The sequence below is a fragment of the Gallus gallus genome, chromosome 3, assembly GCF_016699485.2.
Source record: "Gallus gallus isolate bGalGal1 chromosome 3, bGalGal1.mat.broiler.GRCg7b, whole genome shotgun sequence".
NCBI classification, from domain to species: Eukaryota; Metazoa; Chordata; class Aves; order Galliformes; family Phasianidae; genus Gallus; species Gallus gallus.
The window spans coordinates 81,635,155-81,659,797 of NC_052534.1; the positions used below are offsets into that span (position 1 = coordinate 81,635,155).

At 35.5% G+C, this 24,643-nt stretch overlaps 1 protein-coding gene across 45 annotated transcripts in view; it reads right to left on the reverse strand.

Moving 5' to 3' along the window:
• Window positions 1-24,643, reverse strand: part of RIMS1 (regulating synaptic membrane exocytosis 1) — a 298,940-nt gene that overhangs the window by 16,007 nt on the left and 258,290 nt on the right. For 34 of the 45 annotated variants that reach the window (XM_040697585.2, XM_040697584.2, XM_040697600.2 and 31 more), the window contains one exon: window positions 23,825-24,057. The exons of 9 other annotated variants lie outside the window; for them this stretch is intronic. In XM_040697585.2, the coding sequence (XP_040553519.1) occupies window positions 23,825-24,057 (233 nt within the window). Of the gene's footprint in view, window positions 1-2,090; window positions 2,253-23,824; window positions 24,058-24,643 lie in introns of those variants that run through there. 2 more of the 45 variants (XM_040697607.2, XM_046939700.1) reach the window with 2 other exon arrangements.

Here is a 24,643-nt window from a genome sequence, read left to right on the forward strand (position 1 = left end):
GAGACAAAAGAATAAAGTGCACCAAACGTAACAAAAGGTTTGACTGAAATGCTGTTAATAAATATATTAAGGTTTGGGTTTTGAACATTAGGTTACTTGCAAAATAGTAAAAAAAACCCAGAAAATAGTAAAAAAAACATTTCAGGAGTTTTTTCCTGTGTTACTCATTGCAGAGCCAACTTGCAAACTCAGACTCTTAAAAGTCTGCACTTAGATTTGAAAGGAAAGTAAATTCACTTACTCAACAGCTCCTTCTGACAACTACAAAACTGAAGTAGTATTTTCAGAATGAATGTCAGGAACTGCTTAAGATCCACATTCAAAATAAAAGTAAACAAAAACTTGAAAAATCAGGCCATGATTTATTACCTGACAATGGCCTTAAAAGTTTATGAAAATCTGCTTTTGAAAATCCTGCCTTCTTAAGATGGTGTTGGGCATATTTACTAAAGAAAAATGTAAAACCAAGCATGTGGCTATGTACCATTATCCTTAGAAATATGATTTTCCCATGTTGGGAAAAAAAACCAAACCACCGAGTCTAAGCAGGGCACATGTTTCTTAAGAAACATGAAGATTAGTTATGTCTTCTTAAATTACTGGTATTTTTTGTCCAAAGATTTCCAAATTTATAGTTTTGTCCATACACAAATGAGGTGAAATGAACTGCTGTCTGACAGCCAAAATGAGGCAATCAGTGATGATATATGGTAATGAGCTTTTACTACTGGGATTGCACTAAACACTTTATAAACATACAGAAGTAACAGCATCTTAATTACCTTGTTCACGTATATGCAAAGTGCTATATAAAATCAGAACATGTAAATGGATCCAATAATGGGTACACATATGCCCAGTTCTTCAACTCCTAAAACTTGTATTAGTGAAATTAAATTAGGAATGTAAACAAGTCACATTTTCAACAAATTATTTACTACATAAACAGTTTATAAAATTTCAAGTACTTGTTTTTTATATGCCCTTGAATAGTCAGACTGGAAAAGATAGACATGGAATGAAGAAAGAAGCTCAGAAAGCTGTCTGCACTTCAACATTAACATTTTTACAGCAAAACACAGTGCTACATTGCTCCCTTGTTTAAGACCAGCCAGCTCCTAGAAGAGAATTGGCATATGGCAGAGAGAAATCATCTGTCCACTGAAAGGGTCTTGGGACACAGCTGCCAGTTAATACAGAAAGGGAGAATGAAACTGTAGTTCAGAAGAAAGTAGAAGAGATACTTCAGATAAACTAAAACAAAATTGTATTTCTGTAAGGATTTAAACATACTTAAATAACTGTATAATGTCCTGAAGTAGTTTTCAGTTATGTGCTGTCATTTCAATTTTAGTGAATGTGAGACCTTTCAAAATAAGGGTCATTATAATTACAAACACTTTGGCATTTATCATTCTAATCACAAAATGACAATATAATGGTTAAAAGACAGTATCTTACAAGAGACTATCAGCAATAGCCAATTTATAAGACATCACTAATAAGAAAGCTTACTATTGTTATCTATCTTCAAGCAGTTACTTGAGAAATATGTGACAAAAGTAATAAAAACCCAAAGCCCACTTCTTTTAATAGTTTTCATCTGATCTTTAAGTGGAAACGTTTGTCAAAACCACTGGTACCAAAGCATCTTCTAGGAAAAAAGATGTTACACACTCTTTCTGTGCAACTGATTAGTTTCTGAATAATAACTCAGCCCTAATATAACAGCACCAAATGCTAACCAGGACACATTACAGTCCTCTCCTTTTACTCGTGACAATTACCACCCTGATAACCAATGTCCATATTCTGCATCTTTCCTTCAGTTTGATTTGTTTGGACTGCAACTTTCAAGTCCTTCAAATTTTATTTCACCACCATCAGCATTTCCAGGTCAGTATTACATTTCCTTTCAAAAACGTTACTAACCTGCCTTTAGAGAACATTTCCAGCCTACCAGATCAATGGAATAGCAAACTGACATACGCTTTTTACATTGCAAAGCTATAACCACAGCTTAACACACGCTGCTAAATGAAAGTACTATATAGGTACATCACAGTAACACACAGAAAATACAGGCTTACCTCTGATTTAAGCAAAATTAAGCATTGGCTGCAATATAATCCTTAGCAAGCACCCAGTATCTAGAGCAGCTTCACCTTTGTTTAAATATCTCGTGCTGTTCCTGGGTAGAACAATCTCTGGAGTTGCCTCTCCCTCTCTTCCAGCCCCTTGGCACCGCAGCACTGCGAGGAATGATCAAGTTGCTTCACTCACAAGTTCCTTTTACAACTGTGATTACATTACAGGGCCTTGCAGCAAAAAAGTACGGAACTACCTGCCAGCAAGCATTTCATAATATATTGCCCAAAGGTTCAAAAATTTACTCAGCTGTGTATTTTCTAGTGATATGCAAGTTGAGAGGAGTACAAAATATTCTTGGCAACCTTGTTCGATGCATTTTTTTTTCTTGTTGTTGTACAGAACTGGATGAGGAAAGTCAGATAAACCCAGAAATACATTTCTTTGTCATGGAGGCTTTGACTCATTCTACATGAATTTCAGTACAAAACCAACCAGAAGTCTGTGAAACTAAGAAAGCACCGTCAGTACTAACGGACAGTTACACTGCAGAAAAGCCTTAGTGATGTTACTGTTTGAGAGGGGTACCCCAGAGTTAAAGTTTCGCTGCCTCCCAAATGCCTAAATGTATTATAAGAATAGAACTTCATTCCTGAATTATTCCTTTCATCTTTATACTTCATTTTGAGGAAACACACATTACCATATAGTTATTTCTGTGTCAAATTGTTCAGTCTGTCTGACATTCAATTCCAAAAACGTAATACGTTTTTCTCTTGCAAGTGGTTAAGAATCAATTTATTAAAACACTTTTGAAAACTTGGTATTCAAGTATTACAGAGACTTATGTGCTCACTCCCTTTTACAAAGAAAGAGGAAGATGTCCAACCTACTGTACATAATGAATCACAATATTAGGGTGGTCAAAGATAAGGGAAAGAGGAAATGGAAATGACTCCAAAAAACAAAAAACTCCAAACAAAACAAACAAAAAAACTCAAAACAAATGAAGAAAGGCTATTTCAAGAAGAATCATAATGGGCAAAATCGAAAAAAAAAATAACATTCATGCAGCAAATTTCTCTCTAGAGGATGTTGATGTGAAGTTGACATAGAATCCTGGAATCATTTAGGTTGGAAAAGACCTGTAATATCATCAAGTCCAACCACCTACCTCACTCTACAAGTCTACCACTAAACCATGTCCCTAAGTGCCACATTCATACATCTCTTAAACATATCCAGGGATGGGACCACCCCACTTCCCTGGGCAACCTGCTCCAATACTTGACCACTTTCCTGAAGAAATTGTTCCTGAAATCTAATCTAAATCTCCCCTGGTGCAATTTGAAGCACTTTTTACATTAAAATTCTGATGTTTTAAAGTGTTGTAAAATGATTAATGAGAAAAGTGACATGAATTATATAGTAGCTTTCATCTAATGAACATTTATCATTATTTATGATTGCAGGTACGTTATAGGTCCCTGACAGCTGCAAAATCCTCTGGAGGGATGCAGTACATCTCATGTCACATCCCAGCAGAAACGTCTAGTTATTTTCAATGCATAGGTACAGATTTCCTACACAGTGCAACACTTAAAGAAATCTGTATGTTCTTGTTCTGTAAAAAGTCACTTTCCAGAGGTCAGAGCAGTGCAATGTCCATACAGTGGTACTGCAGGAATGCAATGCTATTGCTGATAACGCCAATGCGTGCGTGTCACCCTTCTGAGACATTCCTTCTGCATGTGCATGGCAAGAACCCCAAGCCCAGGGTGTCATTTGCAGTGTTAATGTCCAGCAGACTTATACAAAGTGCTCAACTTGTGTCAAGTATGCAAGCTGTTTTCTCTCATGTAGGCTTTTGCTTGAAGCCAGCAAGCCTGGGAGAAACTGAGGTTTAAATAAAAATTGAGGGAAGGCTTTCATGCTGCATGTTCCCAAAAAGCTCCATTTTGGTCACAGCCTTTCCTCCTAGTCCCAGGAAAAATCATTTCTTCTATTTCTTATTAGCTGTTTCGCCTGCTGTTTCAGATCAGTACTGTTTGCAAATCACTTCTACCATCATCGGTGACCATTCTAAAGTTTCAGCTACCAAAAAGCAGAGCAATGCTCTTCTTCAGCCAAGGCATCTACGTTAAGGTTTAGACTGTTTTTCAATTTATTCTGTATTGCCTTTGGGTGCTGTTTGAAATGCGCCAATCGAAAATCCCAAGCAAGCTATGTTGTGGTGATGTAAAGACCTACTCTTCATATTTGAGGCTGACTCAGGTAACGGCCACAAAACTATTTTATATTACTTACAACAGCCAGTATGTAGAAACACCTACAGAGTTGGGCAGTGGATCCGTGCTAGATAAACACTGCTTAACTGCAAGATATAATTGTTCCCCTTGTGTTTATATTATTGGAAGAGGACAACTGTACACAGAGACTCAGTTTAGAGACAGATCGTTCAGCCAAAGTTCCCAAATGAACACTCTGGAATAACCCTGCTAAGAAATAGTAAGGTCTGCATCCAGTATTGCTGTTCTGTGTCTTCCATCAAACATGCACAGAAGAAAACTATTGACAAAATGGAAAGGTTCAACTGCACTATATACAGACACCAGTACAATAAAATTGCCACAATGTCAGTATTGCTTTTACTACTGTGCGAGTGAGGGAGAAATGTGAGATTGCAGGATTTTTTATAACAACTCTTCTTTTGCCATTAAAAATGAATTCAGGGTATTTTCACAGCCCCACATAGCTGCCCGTTTCTCAGTCTGCACAGCTCTCCTTATTGGGTTTCAAACTTGGTGAGGATGCAGTTTCCATTATCAAAGGCAAGGGAGAGGAGACAACAGTCAATGGAAAGGTACTAACGGAAGTCAAACAGTGTACTAATATAAGCAGAAGGGTTGTAGTGTTTTCTGCTAAATTTTGCTAAATTTTCACTACAAACATAGTGGCTTGTGTAATTCATCTGTTACAAACGTTACAAAGCTATGAAAAATAGAATCATGAAAGAGAATTAGTCAGATATTATAAATGAACATTTGTGACTATCTGAATTAAAGTCAATAAATAAAAGCAGACTGCAAGTATTTACTGAATTTTAAAGCTCTTGCAAACACAAGGCAGGCTGAGCAGGAAAAAGTAAATGAAATAGTGCTAATACTGTCTGCTTTTATAGAAAAAAGGGAACAACCTCCCAAAAACTCAAGTTATTTCTGAAGTGAAAACTGTTCCAAACCTTTACGCCAACTAAACCACAGAACTACTTGCACAGATTTTTTTTTTTTTTTTTAATGCAGTTGTGAAGGCATTTTAGCAAATTCAATGAGCAAATACACATTTCCTGAAATAACACCATACCTGCAAATAATGGTCCACATATGCTATTAAGAACTGGCATTACAGTACAATATAAAGTTGTATAAACCTTCAAATTATTTAACAGCAATTTCTATCTCTGTCTTATGCAAATGCAGAGACTAAGATTTAAATGTTCTTACTGTTCTGATATAAAGAGCACTGATAAGCTTATTCCAAATGTAGTGATGAAAACTGTCTTAAAATAATAAAGTGAAAAGCAAAAATTGCATATGAACATCAGCACCAAATAAAAGGAAAAAGGGTAGCAGAAAATTAAACAATTCTGTATGAAGGGAAACATTAAAATCCACATCATAAAAACAAATAAGAAAGTCTAAAATAGTCAGTTTGAACCCCAGATTTCAAGACTGAATTTACTTGCAGATAGCGTATAGAAAGATGACCCCCAGATTACATGCCACAAAGTGAAAATAAAATAAACAAACTTTATTTGCATGGTCCTAGGCTTACCGATGGTTAAACAGAGGTTTAGTACTGGTTAAACTTGCCTTTTAGAGTAAATTTTGTCTCTATCCTAGCACAGAATAAATCAAGCCAAGTTGTACTACATCTTTCCATAGATTTCAACATATATATTAGCTCATGGATGAGGATCATAAAATAAAAAAGTAAAACAAACTTGCCTTTCATAGCAGGATTACACCATAGTGCTTGAATCTTGCAGAGCTAATGGTTTGAAGGTCAGGCTCTTTGGAACAGATGCACTAATCTCTTATTATCTGTATAGTATACAAATGAATTCAGATAGTATTTTTTCTTGGAACTGACACATAAAGCTCTATTTGCTGCTCAGGATTAATCTCATCATTAATGAGAGTGCTTCTTTTTGAGTGTGTTCACACTGTGAGAGGTTAGCTGTTATTGCATATAAGGCTATATAAAATTGTTACACAAACAGCAATGGCCAGTTAGTAAACTTTATGCAAAAATAGGACAGGTAAATTCTGTGCAGGTAACACACCAGCAAAATAAGGTTTAAACACAATAAGCACATAGACAAAAAGGTTGCTATATATAATATGAATGAAAATCTCTATGATTACAATATAACCTGAAGGAAACATCCAATTTTGATACTATAGCTGCTAAAAATTATTTCAGTTTATTATTCTTTCATACATTGTATCTGATTGCATACTTCTTCAGCAGAATACATATAGCTCCTTTTTTTTTTTTTTTCTCCAGCTTTAAATATACGTATTTAATATTTTCACAAAAAGAATACATTCTAGAGAATCTATTCTTCTCAAGTCAAGAACTTCCAATGAATGGGCAGAAAAATTCTCAAAATTATTCCTCTTCCACATACATTTTTAAGCAAAATGAATTTTTCTAACCCTAGATAAGACACCATTATCCAATGATCTTCTTTTTCTCTCATGAGAGAATGTGAAGTTGGGAAAACAAAGATGTACAATGAAGAACAAAAGTTTTTCAAAGGCTTTAACTTTTCCATAAATATTTCTGTCATTTTCAGAAGAAATTTGGTCTACATAGGTTCATTGACTATATCAAAATAAATGTGAAAGCATGAGTAATTCAAAACAAATTCAAAGTGCATGTTCCTATTGACTTTTTTCTTCTACATCTGGAAGAAAGATTTTTCTTATGTCTTTATTCACAAAAGCAACTCTCACCGAGGTCCCGGTTCATTTTGTGTAGATCTCCACGAGACTATTCCTTGAGAAACATGCATAGGACTGGACCTCACCCTCATTTGGACACTTAATGAATCATATTTAAATAAAACTACCAACATGTTTGTAAAGTGACCATTTCAACAGTGATGAAGGTGATGCATTTAGAGACCAAAGTCAACCTTTCCATAAAATTCTGTTCCAGTATAATATGCCTGTAACTTGAAAATAATTACAATTACTTATTTACTAGAAGATAATTTCTAGAAATAATATTATGCTTTTAATACAATCTGCAATCAGTTCTTTTATGAATATGAATCAATGAGTTTATACTATGCTCTCTTCTATTCACCCCAACAGCAGAAATAATAAATAAAGCACAAACCCACAATAAGGATGAAATTTTGGTCTGTTTTTCTTCAGAGTTTACAAAGGGAAAGATGGACACTGGCATACACCTCAGCAGCCTCATATCAAGCCATCCTCTTATTCAGCAAGGCAAGTAACCGAAGCACATTCAGGCATTTTGTAAAAATAACTTATCACTGTGATAAGCACTATGTAGCTAGAAATACTGCTGATCTGAATATAAAAAGAACCTTGTAATAAAGAGTTAGGCACCATATCATCAAATAAGACAGCAAGCTACACCACACTATGTTTGGAAGTAAAAGCGTGAGCTGAAAGAAACAAGATATGAATGCAAACGTAAATTTTCAAGGCTTCTCAGAGATTGGTGAATCTGTTTGTAATTATTTTAATTTAATTAATGAGCTGTTCACATAGCTTACACTTTTCTTTGTAGTTCAACCAACTTTATCATATTAAAATATTTTATGGGTAAAGCTAAAGAGACATCCTGACTCTGACTGTAGCCAACACATACCTGTACAGTAATATCACTAAAATATGTCAAGTAATCAGGTAGCACTAATTGCTGAATTAGCTATTTCTGCACTGCAGAATAATCCATACTATTACCTTAAAGCACGTCTTTCCTAGCAGAGTATTTCAATAAAACTTGAAATAGGAACGTTTTTACTATGAAGACGCAAGAAATGAAAATGCTAAATGAGGCCAAAGATGGATGTATGCACAACCCACATTATATCCCAGCCGTACAGAGGTGAGTCCTACTGTAACATATTGGAGGGACCAAATATTATATTGCTTTCAGCCATGGATTCCCATTTCAAGAAGGCTAATACTGTCCCAGTTCAAACTGTAAACATTATTAAGCATATTTAATATATATGTAATATATAGATAAGCTCTAATGTATGGACAGTTAGGGTCCCATGGAAAATTTCCTTAGACCAACACCCCATTTCTATAGATTAAATGCATGCACACCTACTCACACACAAATGTAACAATCTGCAGGCACTCTGGCTTCTTTGATTTCCAGGCATGCAGCACAATTCCAGTGAGATTACTACATCTCTTACAATGTACTTGTAGTATTGTACTTTAATGTACTTTAAACAGTTACAAATATTTTTAATTTGGTAATTACAGCCAGAAGTTTTGAGGAAGGCCTGACTCCCCTGCAGACCTCCAGTGGGTCACTTCCAGCCCTTGAATTTGCTCCTCAGTAAAATGGCACAACAGCAGTTACCATTCCTTCATAAAATCCTTTGAGGTCTATCGCTGCCAGCACCACAAAGAACAAGGAGCCATCACCGACATTAAAGAGGTCTGAGTAACTATAAAAGTCAGAACATAAATGAAGAGCACATAAAATAAACTGCACTACAAAACTAAGTTCAACAGTACATGTTTACAGAGTATCCATGGCAGTTCTTGCTCCAGTTGTGATTGCAAAATGATTGCTGTACTGCTTGCTACTGCATGTCTGAACAGAATAGAAAACTTCGGACATTAATCAGAAAAAACAAGCTGAAATGGCCACCCATTTATTCTACAGAACAGTCTTATCAAGTTCCCAAATGTTTAAGCCCTGAAATCAATAGCATTTTTCAGAATCAAGCTCTCAAGAGCAACTGATTTCTTAAAAATTAGCATATATCACCAACCAACTTCTGATACATAAAGAGAAGCCACCTGCACACGTAACACATTGAGTAGCCTGCCTATTGGAAGAAGAATGGTCTGTGAGTAAAAAAGATATGCTCTGATGCAGGGCATCAAGGTTCATGTCTCAATTTCGCTGCTTCATTTCATGCTCAGTTGTTCTAAAATAACACTAATGATCCTACTTCTCCACTGTATACTGCTTCTGTGATAAATACTGCCAATGTTGTAGCAATGGGAGAGAAGATAGCCAATATCCTGTATGTCACCATAACCTCATCAGCCTTCCTTTTGGGATTAATCACTGATCCAACTGGATGTTTAATTTGCTTCATTGTTTCTCTTCCTCAGTTTCAACTAAAATCCAAGTCAACAAAATATTTTTGCTGAAAGGCAACAGATGATTTGAAACAATATGTGATTTGAAACAATATGTGAAACTTAATATTAAAAGGATAGTAAAGAAGTATGGTACGAATAAAAGCAACAACATGTAGAAAGTTTCTTGCTCCAGCAAACCTAAGATAGCTATATTTACTTCTTTCAGCCAGCACCAAATACATAGCAGAACTAGATGAATAATACAGTGCAGTTTGCAATGCTCTCCCATTGACATTCAAAGACTAAACAGAAAAGTATTACCCAGCCTTTAAGAACAGTGAGCATATTTACTTTTTCATCATAAACAAGATATCAAAGGACAGTGCTATTGCATATTCTCCTTTACTGACAACGATACATGGAAAGGCTTGAATCATGACAGTGGTATTGACACTAATTCTTAATAAGAGTTACAATAAATTTACAATTTACTATATTGCTCCCATCTACAGAGCTATTCAATCTTCAGTTTGACTGGAATTATTCATATTAATTACATAGCACTAGTTTTGATGATGACATTTGCTTATGCAAAAAATGATTTAAGAGGACCATCAGACAAAAATCTGCCTCTTCTAACTTCTTAAAGCCTTCCTATGGGCTTCTAATGGTGGTACTTTTCTTCTGAGACTGAAACTATCCTTTCTGTATCATGCCAACAGTAGATGAAAAGATATATAATAAACACACAGAGACATTTAACTCCTAATTAGCATGCACACAGTGACTTAGAAAACTCTGATCTTACATCCACCATCAAATCCTGCTGTTCTTACAGACTGTGAGCTATCAGCAAAGCAGATGAAGGTAGCTTCTTTCAAGACAGAGAATTTACTCCATCTCAGTAAGACCGTTATTCCATATCCCACAAAATTAGTGAGAAAACTTAAACAGTCATATCAATGAAAAATCTCACCCTATTTAAAAAAAGTGGTCATTTCATTAGCAGAGTGCAAAATAGACTCTTGAATGTGTAATTTGAACTCCGCCGTCATGCAGGAAGATGAAGTTTGAGTCTGACACTGCTGCACTGTTTGCTTATTGCAGGCCTAGCCACAAGAAAACAGAACCATCCAATATTAAAGAGCTCAGCGTCTAGATCATTGCTTAAGAACTCTTCTATCCAGGAAACTGCTCTGTGCAAGCAGGGCAAGAAGAAACCTTAGAGGATTCAGCTACAGGAGAGCCAAAGCCCATGGCAGCAGATGCCACTGCTATTTAGGCCTCTGAGTGAAAGGAACCAAAGGAGAAGCGGGATGCTATCAAGATAAATAGGACCCATCTTGCTGTACTTTATCTGTCTATAGACCATTCTGGACTCCCTTAGAGCCTTTAGAGAAAAAGAGTCATTTTAGGCTACTGTACAGAATGTACAGAAATGCACATTTCTCTCTACTGTCTAGAAATAAAGCCTGAAGTGAAGTGGCAGCTACTTTGTAGACACCTACACTTGCCCAAATTAATCCTACTCTGTGCTTACAGCCCTTGGTCTCCTTCCTCATAGGATGGTGCCTGACTTCTTGTCATTAGTAGGGTTCCTGCTCTCTAGGCCACAACCCAGCTCCAGCTTCTGAAGTACAGGTCATATTACACAGTGCACAGGTGTACTGAAAAAGCATGACCCAAGAGACACGGACACATGCAATTCCTTGATGAGATAAATGGCAGATGAAATTAGATTTGTCTGGAAGATCTGTACTCAAGCTTTTCTAGATACAGCCTCAGATTTTACCCCCAAAGACAATAAAACACATAGAAACACAATCTTTATCTTGGTCACATACTAGTTGAATAATTGTTCTGAAATCTAGTACAAAGGTAAAGCACACAGTTTTAGAAAGAAGGATTACTATCTTATGAAACTTGATAAATGACAGAACTTTGGAAAATGGCTTTAATGCTGCTGAAATAAAGTCCTGATAATTTTCGGTGTCATTGATAAAATAGCTTAACAAAGATGAGCAACATTGGGATTCTGTACTTAAAATAATTAGATCAGAGTGCAGAGGCATCAGTGAGCCTTCAGCAGGTCATCTGTATTCAGTAAAATTTCGTACATGACCTTTCATAATGAGAAGTAGAGAAAATAAACAGCAGCTAAATAATTAGCAACTCTACCCTATGCATTATTTAATGCCTTGAGCATCATGTCCTTGTAAAAACACTGCTAGCCAGCACTCAGCTTGCTGGGCCAAAGAAAAGGAAGAGATAAAGCCATCTTAGATCAGTGTGAATGGCTTGCTAGTATTACTGAAGGGATATTTAATACGTGCTAATTAATATGCACTTCTCTGACTTTGTTTGTTTGGTTTGGTTTAAACTACGGCAAGGAAAGCAATTAAAGTAGCTGCCATCCACAACAGAATGATACCATGTCTGTGAAACAATGCATGACATCAAATATTCAGCCACTAGCATTTGCAGATTTGCTTCTGGGTCATAATGACAAGGACTGCCTAAGAACTTTTAGCCTTCTTCAGAGTAAGCTCCCCCCCCCCCCAGCCATCTCCTGCCTGAAGTAGTATCGCAGTACCCTATTGCAATCCGAAAGTGGGTATTAGAAAAAGTCACTTTTCTGATTGTTTGGGGAAAGTGGTCAGATGTTTAAAAACACATGCTCCAAAATAAATGTAAGGCAATTTAATAGGTCTAGCATTTTGGTCATGGGCCAACTTTGGAAAAGAAACAACTGTGAGGTACGCTGGGAGAACCTGAACCTTGGCTGAAAGGGGAATTTGGGGATCTCAGCAAACTCCCATAAGATACAGGTCTGTACTCAGATATGGAGCACATGAACACCACATGAAAACAACAACAACAAAAACCTGTTTACCACTATGTAGTACAGCTAAACCAAAACTGTAGTTTGCCACTCAAACTTCCACGTCACTTTCTCCAACACTTTTTTTCCTGAATTGCCTAGTCAACGACAATGGTTTGTCTATTAAGAGCTAAGTATAGACCTAGTTCTAGCTGCACAAATATGCCAAGGTTGACTGTTCCAACGTAAACACAATAGCTCTCCTCTTGCTGTGATATAAAGCTATTGCCAAAGCTATAATTTTTTTTTCACATTGAAGGAGAAATAAATGCAATATAATTGCAACTCAATTCCGTTGCACCAACTCTGGGTATGGCTGTGGCTCACAAAGGCCATTACCTAGAAGAGGGAAAGAGTTTGGCTCATAGACCAGCTGGGTCTTGCATGTCACCTGTCTTAAGCAACAACTTCAAAGCACTGCTGAGCTCCTCTATGCAGGCAGAAGAACTTGGTTCTTAAGAGGGCATGCCTCTAAGCTAAAGACAACTGAATCTTTTAAAATCTTTACTGCTTAATCATTCATTTCCTATCAATAAATACTACATTTTAATAAGGCAGTGAACCATATTGTGTATTTACTGATGAGTTTGTTTTTTAATGTCCCTCGAACACTTCTTGCATTAGCATTTTAGTCACTTTGAAGTCCTTACTGAATCAAGCAGATGGATCCTGTCAAAGAAATCCTCCTACCCTGCCCCGACCATGAACTCCAAAAGAGCTGCTTGGGCAGGAGGAAAAAAAGATAGTGGGATAATTTTCAAAGGGAGAATGATGGGCAAAACTGATTTACTTTTATCTATAAATCCTAGGTCACATCTATACTTAATTCAGTGTTTCAGTTTGGCCACGCTCTGAGAGAGAACACTTTGCACCATCAAATCTAATCAAATGGCAGAGCTATAAATAAAGCTATCAAGAGCCATGTGAAAGCAAAACTAATCAAAACAGCAGCCCTGAGATTTCTCCCTGGAAGAGATGTGCAGGTATTTTAACCTGCTCTGTAAACAGAGAATCTATTTGCATTTTAAGATAACATTCAAGTCTGACAAGTTCTGTCCTGAGATCAGAGAAAACTCTACAAATATTTTATTTTACCCCAAAGTCACAAAAGCTTATGTATAAAAATCTTTCAATACTATTTTACACTGATAGTGCTAATTCAAAGTAACTTCAAAAACAAAAGGTGGGGAGCTGTTTTGGGCATTCACCCTATCCTATCTAACCGCAAAACTTCTGTGCTTCACCTATCATGAAAGTAAGAGCATAAAGACAACTGCTTCCACTAGGCTTAGTACTAGCCTCCCCATTATGCTTATGGTCTGAACGTGCTCAGGAGTTGTAAACCATGGGGTAACTGGAGATGATGCAGCTCAAAGGAAAGCAAGGCAGATTTTTTTCTCTGTACCAACAGTGTGAAGAGGCACATCACTTTCTCATACAGACACTTCTATCTTGGTTTTCTTTGTCAGTAATACAATATCCTGTATTTTTCTTAATTTATAAACCTAAAGACATGAATGAGCAACTCTGAGGTGTCCAACTTTGTAACAGGGGATTTCTGCTGGGGTTGCCAGACATTTAGAAATCTTCAAAATAAAAAGATACTTCATTTCCAGTTTTCTTTTAAAGCAATACACCATAAACAGCTTCCCCCCCGCCCCATATGAAAAAGTCAATATGGGTGAATAAAATAAACTATATAGAAGTGCTTGTGTGGGAGTATCAGGACTTTTGTAAACAGTGAATAATTTCAAAGCAGTTCTCAGGTAACTTATGAGGGAAAACATATAATAGATCACTGAAAAAAAAAAACATTTTATTTTTTCACTTATTTCAATGCCTTAAGTTTATGACACTGCAGTTAAATATTTGTAGAATTTGGTCTGAAAATTTCAACAGGTTGTCAAATCTTACTAAACTGAATGGCAAGTTCAAGAATGAATCTTCCAACAGAAACCTGAGGGTACAGAAAGAGGCAACATACACTATTCAGCAAAGACTAAGCAAATGACTATATCATGGTCTGTAAAATGGGAAACAGTAATTCAGCATCCCAGTTGCACATTTCATGTCTTATTAAGAGTATCTTATACCAAATAACATACATATACGTAGCATGTAAGTTTGTAATAGAAATCAATATAGATGTAAACATCAACATTTTACAGCTGATCCCCTAAGGAAGTTATATGACTACCATATACTAAAAATTGCATGCATCAAATCAAAGAAAAGATAGCACAACATTCAAAATGCTGAAACCGTCAATATATGCCACAGTTGCTAAGAACATTTGCACTTTGACAACATATCAATGACTTAGAGATAACTAACTTCCTAGTCTCTTTTTGTATGCATAATTTGTCTCCTCTTGGCAATTTCAAGAAAATTTAGTAGGTTAGTCAAAAAGATTGGCTAAAATTACTGCAAGTTTAGTTTAAACACTTGAAGTACCAGTGCATGTACAAAGGAAAATAATAAATCGTTAGTGTAAAAATTACAATGCATTTTTAAACATAATCTTCTGTTGAATTCTCAGTAATTTTCCTTAAAAAGAAATAACGTGTTATGTTACAATGGGAGTCATTTGTTTGCACAGAGATTGGTCATTTCCCAGCATAATACCGCTACTCATGAGCAGTGTCTATACATGATGACCAAGTTTTCTCCAGCAAGCAGGGCAACCAACACCACTGAAGAGCCGAGCTTCCTCCTGAAGAAGCACAGTTTCATTGGATGTCTCTATCCTTTTTTTTTTTTTTTTCTTCCTCTTCTCTGTGTGTATCAGATGGGTTGGCAAGAAGCAACATGCACGTAAATGAGCTCTGGACGAGCAAGTAATATGATGTGCTCGTTTTCTCCTCTTCTTTGTTCTATTTAAAGATTTGCCAAAGTGGTCATTACTTATGTTAATTTAATTTATATGCCATTTAAAGTATGGAGAGGACTCTGGCAATAAATATTATACAGAGATCAAATTCCTTTGTCACACTGTTTATACTACACTGCTGCTCCTTCTCTTCTTGGAAACTGAGTCAACATTGGACTGGCCAATAGTCCTGGCTAGCAGACACTACAACTGAATTCTTTGTTAAGGAAATACACAGACTACATTGGGCCCTTTCAAACTGGACTTAAGTTCTAATACTTGAAGTCATTTTTCATCTAATACAATAACTTGGCAAAAAAATTGAAAAATATTGTCAAAAAATCCTTTGAACTTAAAAAAAAATAAATTACTGAGTTCATATTTCATTCCTTGTGGTTTGAAATTCATTGTATCTAAGGTTATTATCTGTGATTCCTCTGCACTGTAGAACTTACAGATATCTACACAGAATTTGCAGTAAAAGCAGCAAGTGATGTTATCCTCGAAGATCTCTTCAAACTTATTTTGACGCTTTGTTTTGTTTTAGTTTACGTTCACTGCTTTTCATTTCTCTTCACAGCCAAAAAAAAAAAAAACAACCTGAAAAATTCCTCAAAGCTCACCTTTACATTCATGCCCCTGTAAAAGTTCTAGAAACATTAAAACAAAGTCTGTGAATCTAATGATTCTTTGCACTGAGGTAAATACACCTAATTAGAAAACTCAATTCACTAATATCTTTTCATCAAATGAAATTAATGATTAAGAATAAAAAATATATATATTTTCTAAGACATACAGAGTTAACTAATTTCTTGACCCTAATGGTTTGAGAGATATGATACTTCCATTGGAAATCTGGTGCTGGAGTCAAGAAAGACATTCTACCAATATTTAGATGCAAAGCCCTACTTTGTCCTTGACTGAAGCTGCACTGAAGCTACAAGGCAGCAAGAAAAATGCTAGAGATGATCTGTAAAGAAAGATTGCAGAGAAAATCCCAGTTATGTGTTTGCAGGAAGGAACTGAATAGTTTTAAAATATATTAAAACAGTTTTTGCGAAAAATAAAACCATGAATGGTTTGTAAGAAATATTACAATACACTGACTAGATTTCAAAATTTCTCTTTCTACTGTATATTTTGTTCTTCTTCCTGGAGCTCTGCTTTGCCTTTAATAAAAAGATCAGGGAAAACACCATAGTTTGAGAAACTCTAAAATTCAATAAAAGGTAGTAATACTAACAGTGTCTTGAGCACGTTTGAGTAAGGGATTGTATGCGACTGCTCAGTTCTGCTCAAACTTCACACAGACTCTTAGAAAAAACCCTGTGAAGAAAATGCTGCAGATCCACTTGTTTCTAATGTAGATAGCTTTAACTCCCATATCAATGCCCAAAAATTGAGTTGTTTCATGCTGAACAAGTCATTTCATTCAAATTAAAATCCAAGTTTATTCTAGTTCAGAATAGGCATGTTCGGAAATAAACAAGAATAACTGAAGGTCTAACACAACTAAGACAGATAATACAATTCTAAGCAAAGGGAACTTTACGCTTCTGTGAGACGGGAATTCATTCCTGTGCCATAGAGTGAGAGTGTTTTTCCTATGGATGACAGCAGATACTCTAAACCTTTCAACAGAATCTCACAGATTTCAGAAAGCCATAGAGTGTACACCTGATTGGGCAAGACGTACATGAGGAGTAATAAGATTTAAGTTTAAGGATGATACTCTTTTAGAGATAGGCATTTATTTAGAAATATTTAACCTGAGGATACTAGACTTTTTTCTTTTTTTTTTTTTTTTTCATACTGATAGTACTTTGGCATTACTACTGTACTTTTAATACTGTACTTTTGGAAAGGAATAAATACTTCTAAAGCCTATGCTATCTATATACTGAAAATAGCCCAAAGTACAGTTAATGGAGTTAAATTACTGCAGTAAAATCTCTGTTAAAAATGTAGAGAGAAAGTGCAAATAAACAGAAAAGCAAAAGACTACTTCTGATTCTGAGTCAACAAATGATCTAGTAGGAGTCAAAGGCAAAATTTATATTTCAGGAAAAAGGAAAAGAACTACATGTAACACTAACTCAGCACAGCGGTTGGACTTTGTTTGAAAATACTAGCCCTTATTAGGAAATCTCCTGGTAGATGAGTTACTGGAACTGAATTATGTTTCTATTAAGGGTACTGAATTCCTCAGCTAGACGGCAACAGTAAATAAAAGAGATCATGCTTACATTCACTCGATAGTTTCAAAGAATTAAGTGTCATTACCAGAACAAAGAGTTCCTCTTACAAAAATAATCAGGCCTTTTTCTTTGTTTTTAATATTATTCTTCATCCTTGTTCATTTCCCTCCTTCTGCAGCAACAGGTAGGTACATTAGGATCTCTTGCTGCTTTCAGTGGGGTGTTCTTTGCTTTGGGTTGCAAGGTTTAGAGCTCCGACCCTGTCACTGTCTGTAAGGTACTATTACTGTCCTGGCTGCTGCACTACAAATTTTTTTTTAGATTTCTTGAAAGAAAAAATCCTTCTTCATGTCAATCTCCCTTCATTCTTCTTTTTGTGTAACTGAGTTGTAGCCCTCATGGAACACTGATTACACAATGTACTGCATTGTGCAAAATAACAAACCAGACAGGGAAGACACTTATAGAGGTAACGCTGAGCAGCAAGATGAGGTTAATGAGTGAGGTGCAGAAAGGACCACAACAGTTCCACTAGGTACAGAAAGTTGTTTCTCAAGGGTATGCAGTTTAATGTTAAAGAAAAGATCTGCAAAGTGCAGACATGACAATAAAATGGAAGTATCTGTAGGAAAAGAAGCTCATGTGTAAGTGCTACATATTTTTGCAGAGTTGAATACCCAATGCAAACAAATACTTTGGAAATGCTCTTCTGCAGCACTGTAAAGAAACAAGTGAATTACAGAAGGATAAACTAAGCCTGCAGGGCAACTGTACAACTGTAAGACTTTTGTTAATTCTAATATCTAAGATAATTTTCTGAATCTACAATTAGAAAATTTAAGATCTTGTAGTATTTTATTTGTCTGAACAGGAAATGGAAAGCAAACAAACAAAAAAAACCCCAAACAAACTACAGACCAACAAAAAAAATAAAGAGCATCAGAAAGAAAATCCTATGAAAATGGTGAAAATATTATGCTAGATAACAGAAGAAAAACCAGGCTGTTTCATCTCTAGTATGTTACATTCCTTGAGAGGTTTAAGATAACTTTCTCCTGTTTTGACACTTAAAAATTTCATTATATACAAACTTTACTCATTACTTATTTATACCCAATTGTTCTTATGCCACAGTTCCTGACAGTATTGCCCTTTAGCTTCAAAAACATTTTTGCTTTTCTGATGTCTACTCCCATTGCATTTTTACACAACAATCATATCCCTGTTCAACCTTCATATTTATAGGCTGATCAAATCAGGCAATAAATCATTCTTCAGGGTTTCTATTCTCACAAACATCCAGCATTCATTTTCCTGAAGGTTGAGTCACAAGTATTCCAAATGAGCTGTCAGTTGTGCCCCTTTCAATTATCTTAGCATTTTCTTAGCTGCCCAAGGAAAAACCTTTCCTGATACATCCAGGATAGCATTTGCCTTTTACTTGGCCAGAACTTATAAACAGTGTATATTCATTGTGTGATTTTTATTATACCCATCTCTTCCACCTGCATTCCTTCTATATGACAGGTCCCCCGGACTGCAACTGGAAATCTTCATTAGTCATTCTGAAAGGAATGATCCTGTAATCTGCATTACCACATTTTATCCAAGTTCTATTACTCTGGTCCTTGAGTTCATCAATCCTTCCCCTATATCACCTGGAAGTGATAAGCTTTCCAAACCAGTATCGTCAGCATATTCTAGCAGCGCATGCATCATCTCTCTTTAAAATATTAACAAAATCTGACTGTGGTTTTTGTCTCAGAAACTCAACCAGGCAGCACTCTTTGACTGTCCTTTAAAGAAAACCAGCTCTTGTCTTCCTCTTAACCAGTATCTTCCCTGATGTCCAGTATTTCTTACTAACCAAGTTCTACCTCCACTCTAATAAAAATAATGATTTATTGCAGTCTAAATAAAATTAGTCTATGGAATTTGTCCAAAAATCAGCTTTCTTATCAAACAAATATGATTTTCTAGGTATATTTATTTAATGACAAATATTAAAATAAACTCAGAGGTTGAAAGTTAAAATAAACATGCTCAGAAATACATTCTTGTCATTTTTTGTAACTGAGACTCAATCAATGAAAAATAATTTGGAAAAAAAACTCAGACCACTAGAAGTAAAGTTTGTTAAGATCTTGTAAAAAATAGCAGTATTATATTTCTGAGATCTCTTCTTTATGAAAGGAAGAAATGGCTTTTCTTAGATGGAAAAAAAAAACAACCTCACTTCTCTCAAAAGTCTCCACCCTTCAGTACTTTTCATTCTGGATTTATTATCTCCTTTATCTGTACTAATTACTACACTGGCATACACATGTATGAAATCCCCTGTTGTATTGCAAAACTACAACAAGGATGGACAAAATGTTATCTCTGCTTGCATTATCAAATGAAAAACAGATTTTTTTTTCTAGCAGTATCTACTCTGAAATTATGTAGCTCCGAACTTGGAAGATTCCTTTAATTAATTTTCATGTTATCCAGGCAGTCTTATTTTTATCACAGTGTAGTGGTGCTTCATAACAGTGCAGCTGTTAAGGGCAGCCCAGTGTTGCTAAAATACCTCCACTGAACCATCACATTCTGCATCACTGGAGAATACACTGATACCCCACAAAACTAAGAAACTCTATAACTCTATCCAAATTGTTCATGCCCATGGCTTTATTTCTGGTTGCTGAAGTTAACCTTCTCAAACAAAAGATGGATAGCAATAGGTAGAAATACTTCATTACAGTTCATACTATAAACATGGCAAGGTATTTCCATTTAGAAAAAAAACACCACTATCAGTGAAACATGAAACTGGACATGCTCTTCATTTTTCCAACCTCCTTAGTTTCCTCCTTATTTGCCACTTATCTGTTTCAAAGCAGTTACGTAGTATCCTTGGTAAAGTCTCACTTGTGTCTTACATACAATCGCTAATGCTTCACAAGCAATGACAGATGAAAGCTAGTCAGAATACTGACACTAATGGTGTTGAGTACCAGGTCTCAAAACCATTACCAGTCACAACATTGGTGGTTTTGTTCATACTTATCTCAGAGCTGGCATTTTAAGTCTTTCTATCTGTAGTAGCCATCATGTTCTGTAAATCTTAATTAAGTAAACACTTCCAGATTATTTTATAATTCCTTTAAACTCTTACTCTCAATGCTTTTAACAGAAAAGTTGGTCTCCATTGAAGGCAACTAAAGAATGAAAATCGTTCAAGTCCGTGATTAAAAAAAATGAAAACACAGCCAGTTCTCTTGCCCATTAGCCTTAGAAATTTGCTATCCCAGCAGGCAATTGAATCAGAATGAATATGCCACAGAGATGTGATACTACCCAACCTCTGGTAGCGAGATAAAGATACGGTGGCAGAATGTTTGCAAAACACTTTATGAACTTTAGAAGAACAAGAAAAAGTGCTTCCGACAACAGATGACCTTTCTGAACCCCCATCTTTTGACAAGGTTTGAAAGCAAAAGGGAAGAATCTTTTCACCTTCTAAGGTACTCCTCTGCCCATACTAGGAGATTTGGGACAGATCCTTACTAAGTAAGGATTTCCTTATTTCACTGAACAAGAGTATTACAAAATCTTAAACATAACTGGAAAGGTAGGTACATAACTGAAAGATACTTTTCATTGCAGATTTACATAAGAATGAAAAGTAACCCTATGACTGACAGTCTTATAAGGCTCAAATTCAGAAAAAAAAACAAAACAACAACAACAAAAAAACCTATTTTTCAGCAGTAGTGACCAATAAGGGTGTACAAAAAAATTTTGTTACTAGTCCTTCTAAGTCTAACATGAAAGTGAATCTGCCCTATAAATACAAAGAGGTTTTCTCATGCATGCACAGGCTCACACACACAAATGAGCACTCTTCTTTTTTCATTGAAAAGAAAATTACCTCTTAGAAATAAATGCTACCTAGTAGCAGTTCCACATACACTTCTACATTTGTATAAGATTAAACCCACACAGTATGCTAAAAACAAGAATTACGCATGAAAAAATAAAATGGATTTCAGCCCTTACTGACCATTTCTTCAAGTGCAAAATCAAGATCGAAGTTAATTTTACTACATTTGGTGACAATAGTAAAAGGGAAGTTTGGATATACACATTCCCCAGAAATTTGGAAACTCAGATTTCCAATAAATACCCAATCTTTTGCTTTCTTTCTAATCCGTTATTTTAAGTTATCACATAACCAATTTTAAAGATCTAGTTTATGCTGCATCACCAAAACAGATTTTTTTTTCTTTTTTACTGTGAAACATAAATTTAGTTAGGTGCAATATACTTAAAGTAATTACTCATTTTTAGATTCCTCCTCTACTCTTGTACACCATAAGAAGGAAGGGAAGTGTGTCCCAGATTTATGCATGAGTATTTAGTCTCCAATAATGGATTTTCTTTGGAAAACCTATCAAGACTTGTGTGTCTATTCTTACAAAAATACGTATTAATTAATCTCACTGATTTCTGACATAATTAAAATAAAAAAAAAATACTGACTAATAAAACACACCACATTTTATTTGCTTGTGTTATGCCAGAGATAATACTGTTTGCCCAAGCCACTGTAAGGCAAAGTAAATTTCATTCTCAACCCTATTTTACAATTCAGAGTAACACATAATTGTGGTTCACAATTTGGTGTTTGCATTTCATTATAACTTCAGGTGCCCCACTCCTTGCAAACTTTCTATTTACATCAACCAACATTTGAAGAGCTATCGCAACTACACGTGGAGAATGGGAACAACTGAGCTTTAAATAAATAATGTTAAAAAGTGTTTGGAAGTCACAGTTTAGATTTTAAGTTAATAATTAACTCCACTAATAAGTTCACGCAAGGCAAACCATCCCTAATTTGGCAGCTCCCTGTACCTTCCTCTTAACCATACAACCCTGGTTCCTGGCCGAAGCTGGACTACTGGATAAGATGGTGGTACAGCAATTCCTGTTTCAAAGAGATTTAGGAGCTAGAGAGGAATGCCAGATCAAATTACAAAAATACCCTGTAAAATAGTTAAAATATTTCGTTCTTTAGTAAGAGGAGTAAAGTGACAATCTAAAATCCATTCTGAACACCGCATCATCTTTTATAATCTAACAGGATGCAATTTTTTCTGATACATCTAAAATAACAACTTACTGTGTACAGCTATCTGTATTCAAGGCTCAGATTTCAAGTGAAGTGCTACTAATCTTACAGCGTTTTGGAGCAACACAGTATTAAAATTCTGGGCTTCAAATATTCCTGTTAGAGCTATCATTTAGTTCAACGGCATGATTATACGCTTTATGGCTTAAAACTCCTAGATGAGTACTGAAGAAAAATACTGAAATCTCATTGAAGCTGACTAAGCTTTACATTTTGTAACACTTACACTGCTCATCTGTCCATAATAGAAAAAAAAAAAAAAGAAAAAAAAAAACAACAATGAGATACTACTTACCTTAGTCTAGATTATCCTGACTATGTAAGAGGAGAGGTGAGATGCTGTATACTTAAATTCTAAATTTGATGCTAGGCTGAAGCTTCTTTTTTTTTTTCTTTCTCCCTTCACTTTCTTTTAGTAAGAAAGAACCCTTAGGGTCAGCTCCTGCTCACACTGAAGACAAGAGCTAAAGTCTTCATCAGAGTTCAATAGGAGAAGGAAAGGGACTTTAAAACGTTTTTTTTTTTTTTTTTCCCATTTTTTATCTTTCTGAATGAACTATTTTTGCCTTCTGGCTATGCAGATATTACGCTTTTAAGAACTCTGAAGTAGCAGTGAAGAGTTGGAAGTCTTATGTTCCTAAGGAAGCATTCTCTAGTCTAATTTAGCTGAATTCACTGACCCTATTTTGACAGTGTTGTTTTTAAAGAGATATTATTGGATTTACTCTTGACTAACAAATGAAAAATAGCTTTTAAAATCACATTTTTTGGCACTAAAGGTATAACCTGCTATACAACTTACATAATTGATAGTCATTTGCTTAGATTTCAATTCCCTCATTTGCAATCAATGCATATACTATGAAAAAAATTCTATACATAACAGGTTGCCCTTAGTCAAACGATTATGCACTACTCATACCCACAGATGACTCTTGGCATTCATTTGCCTGCCTGTAAACAAGGCTTTTAAGAGATGAAATCACTTTTTGTTGATCAGGACAGAAAGTTGTTACAGTGCATAGCTAAAAGGCATTTGTGTGTGGTTTCTTATAGTTGCCTAATGATCAAAGAACATTAATATATTAGAAATTTTTTCACAGTGGGAAAATCTTCTCTCCTAGGTGGACTATATCCAAATACATGTAACATAGATGCCACAGATGAAAGAATGGTAAACCACGTCTGGTGAGAGTCCTGCTTCCAAATAGCATGCGTCTTACTCACCTGTTTGGCTAAGTTGAGATGTGCTTCTGCTCCTTCGAGACACTATGGCAACCACTTTGGCACTAAGACTGGAACGCCTTTTCTTCCCACCTGTTCCAACCATGCCGACAGCTGTATCCGACTGACTCCCATCATTGTGCTCCAGCTTATACATCTCTCCGCTCACACTTGTGCTCTTAGTGATTCTCCCTGAAGTCCCCATCCGTCTGCCTTGCATTTTAGGAGTAAATGTACTACATTTACAAAGTAAAAACAAACATGTTAATTTATTTGTTCAGCAGTGCTTTCAGAAGTCTTTTTTTTTTTTTTTTAATTAAAAAATTAATTGTAAGTTTAGATAATTTTTCTTTTTTTTTGATTCACAAATATAAGGTTAATTTGGGTACTCCTCAGGATATATGTTTCCAGTATTGTAATTTGCGCTTCAAGGGAAAAAAAGGAAATGAATGCTTTCCCAATAGCTTATCAGAGTGACACAGGCAACACTGAAAAGTCATGTGTAACCCTCCTGCATATATCCCCAGAAAATAGAAAGCAACAATTTTAGTGCCAAAGAGAATGAATATGGGCAAAGAGTATGTATATTGGTTAATACACGTATCTTATAGGCACATAAGTGTTAACACTTTCTAGATATGAAGATACAATCTTACATACTTTCATATTTGAAGGAAAGAAGAGATAATACAACATGTAGGATTTTGTATGTTTACACTCTCTCACTTCTTAAGGGTAAGCACAAAAACTGCAGTATGAAGGCAAAGTAAATGTGAGGTAAAGAACTTCTATTAACTGACAGAAGAATTCTTGATTCAGTTC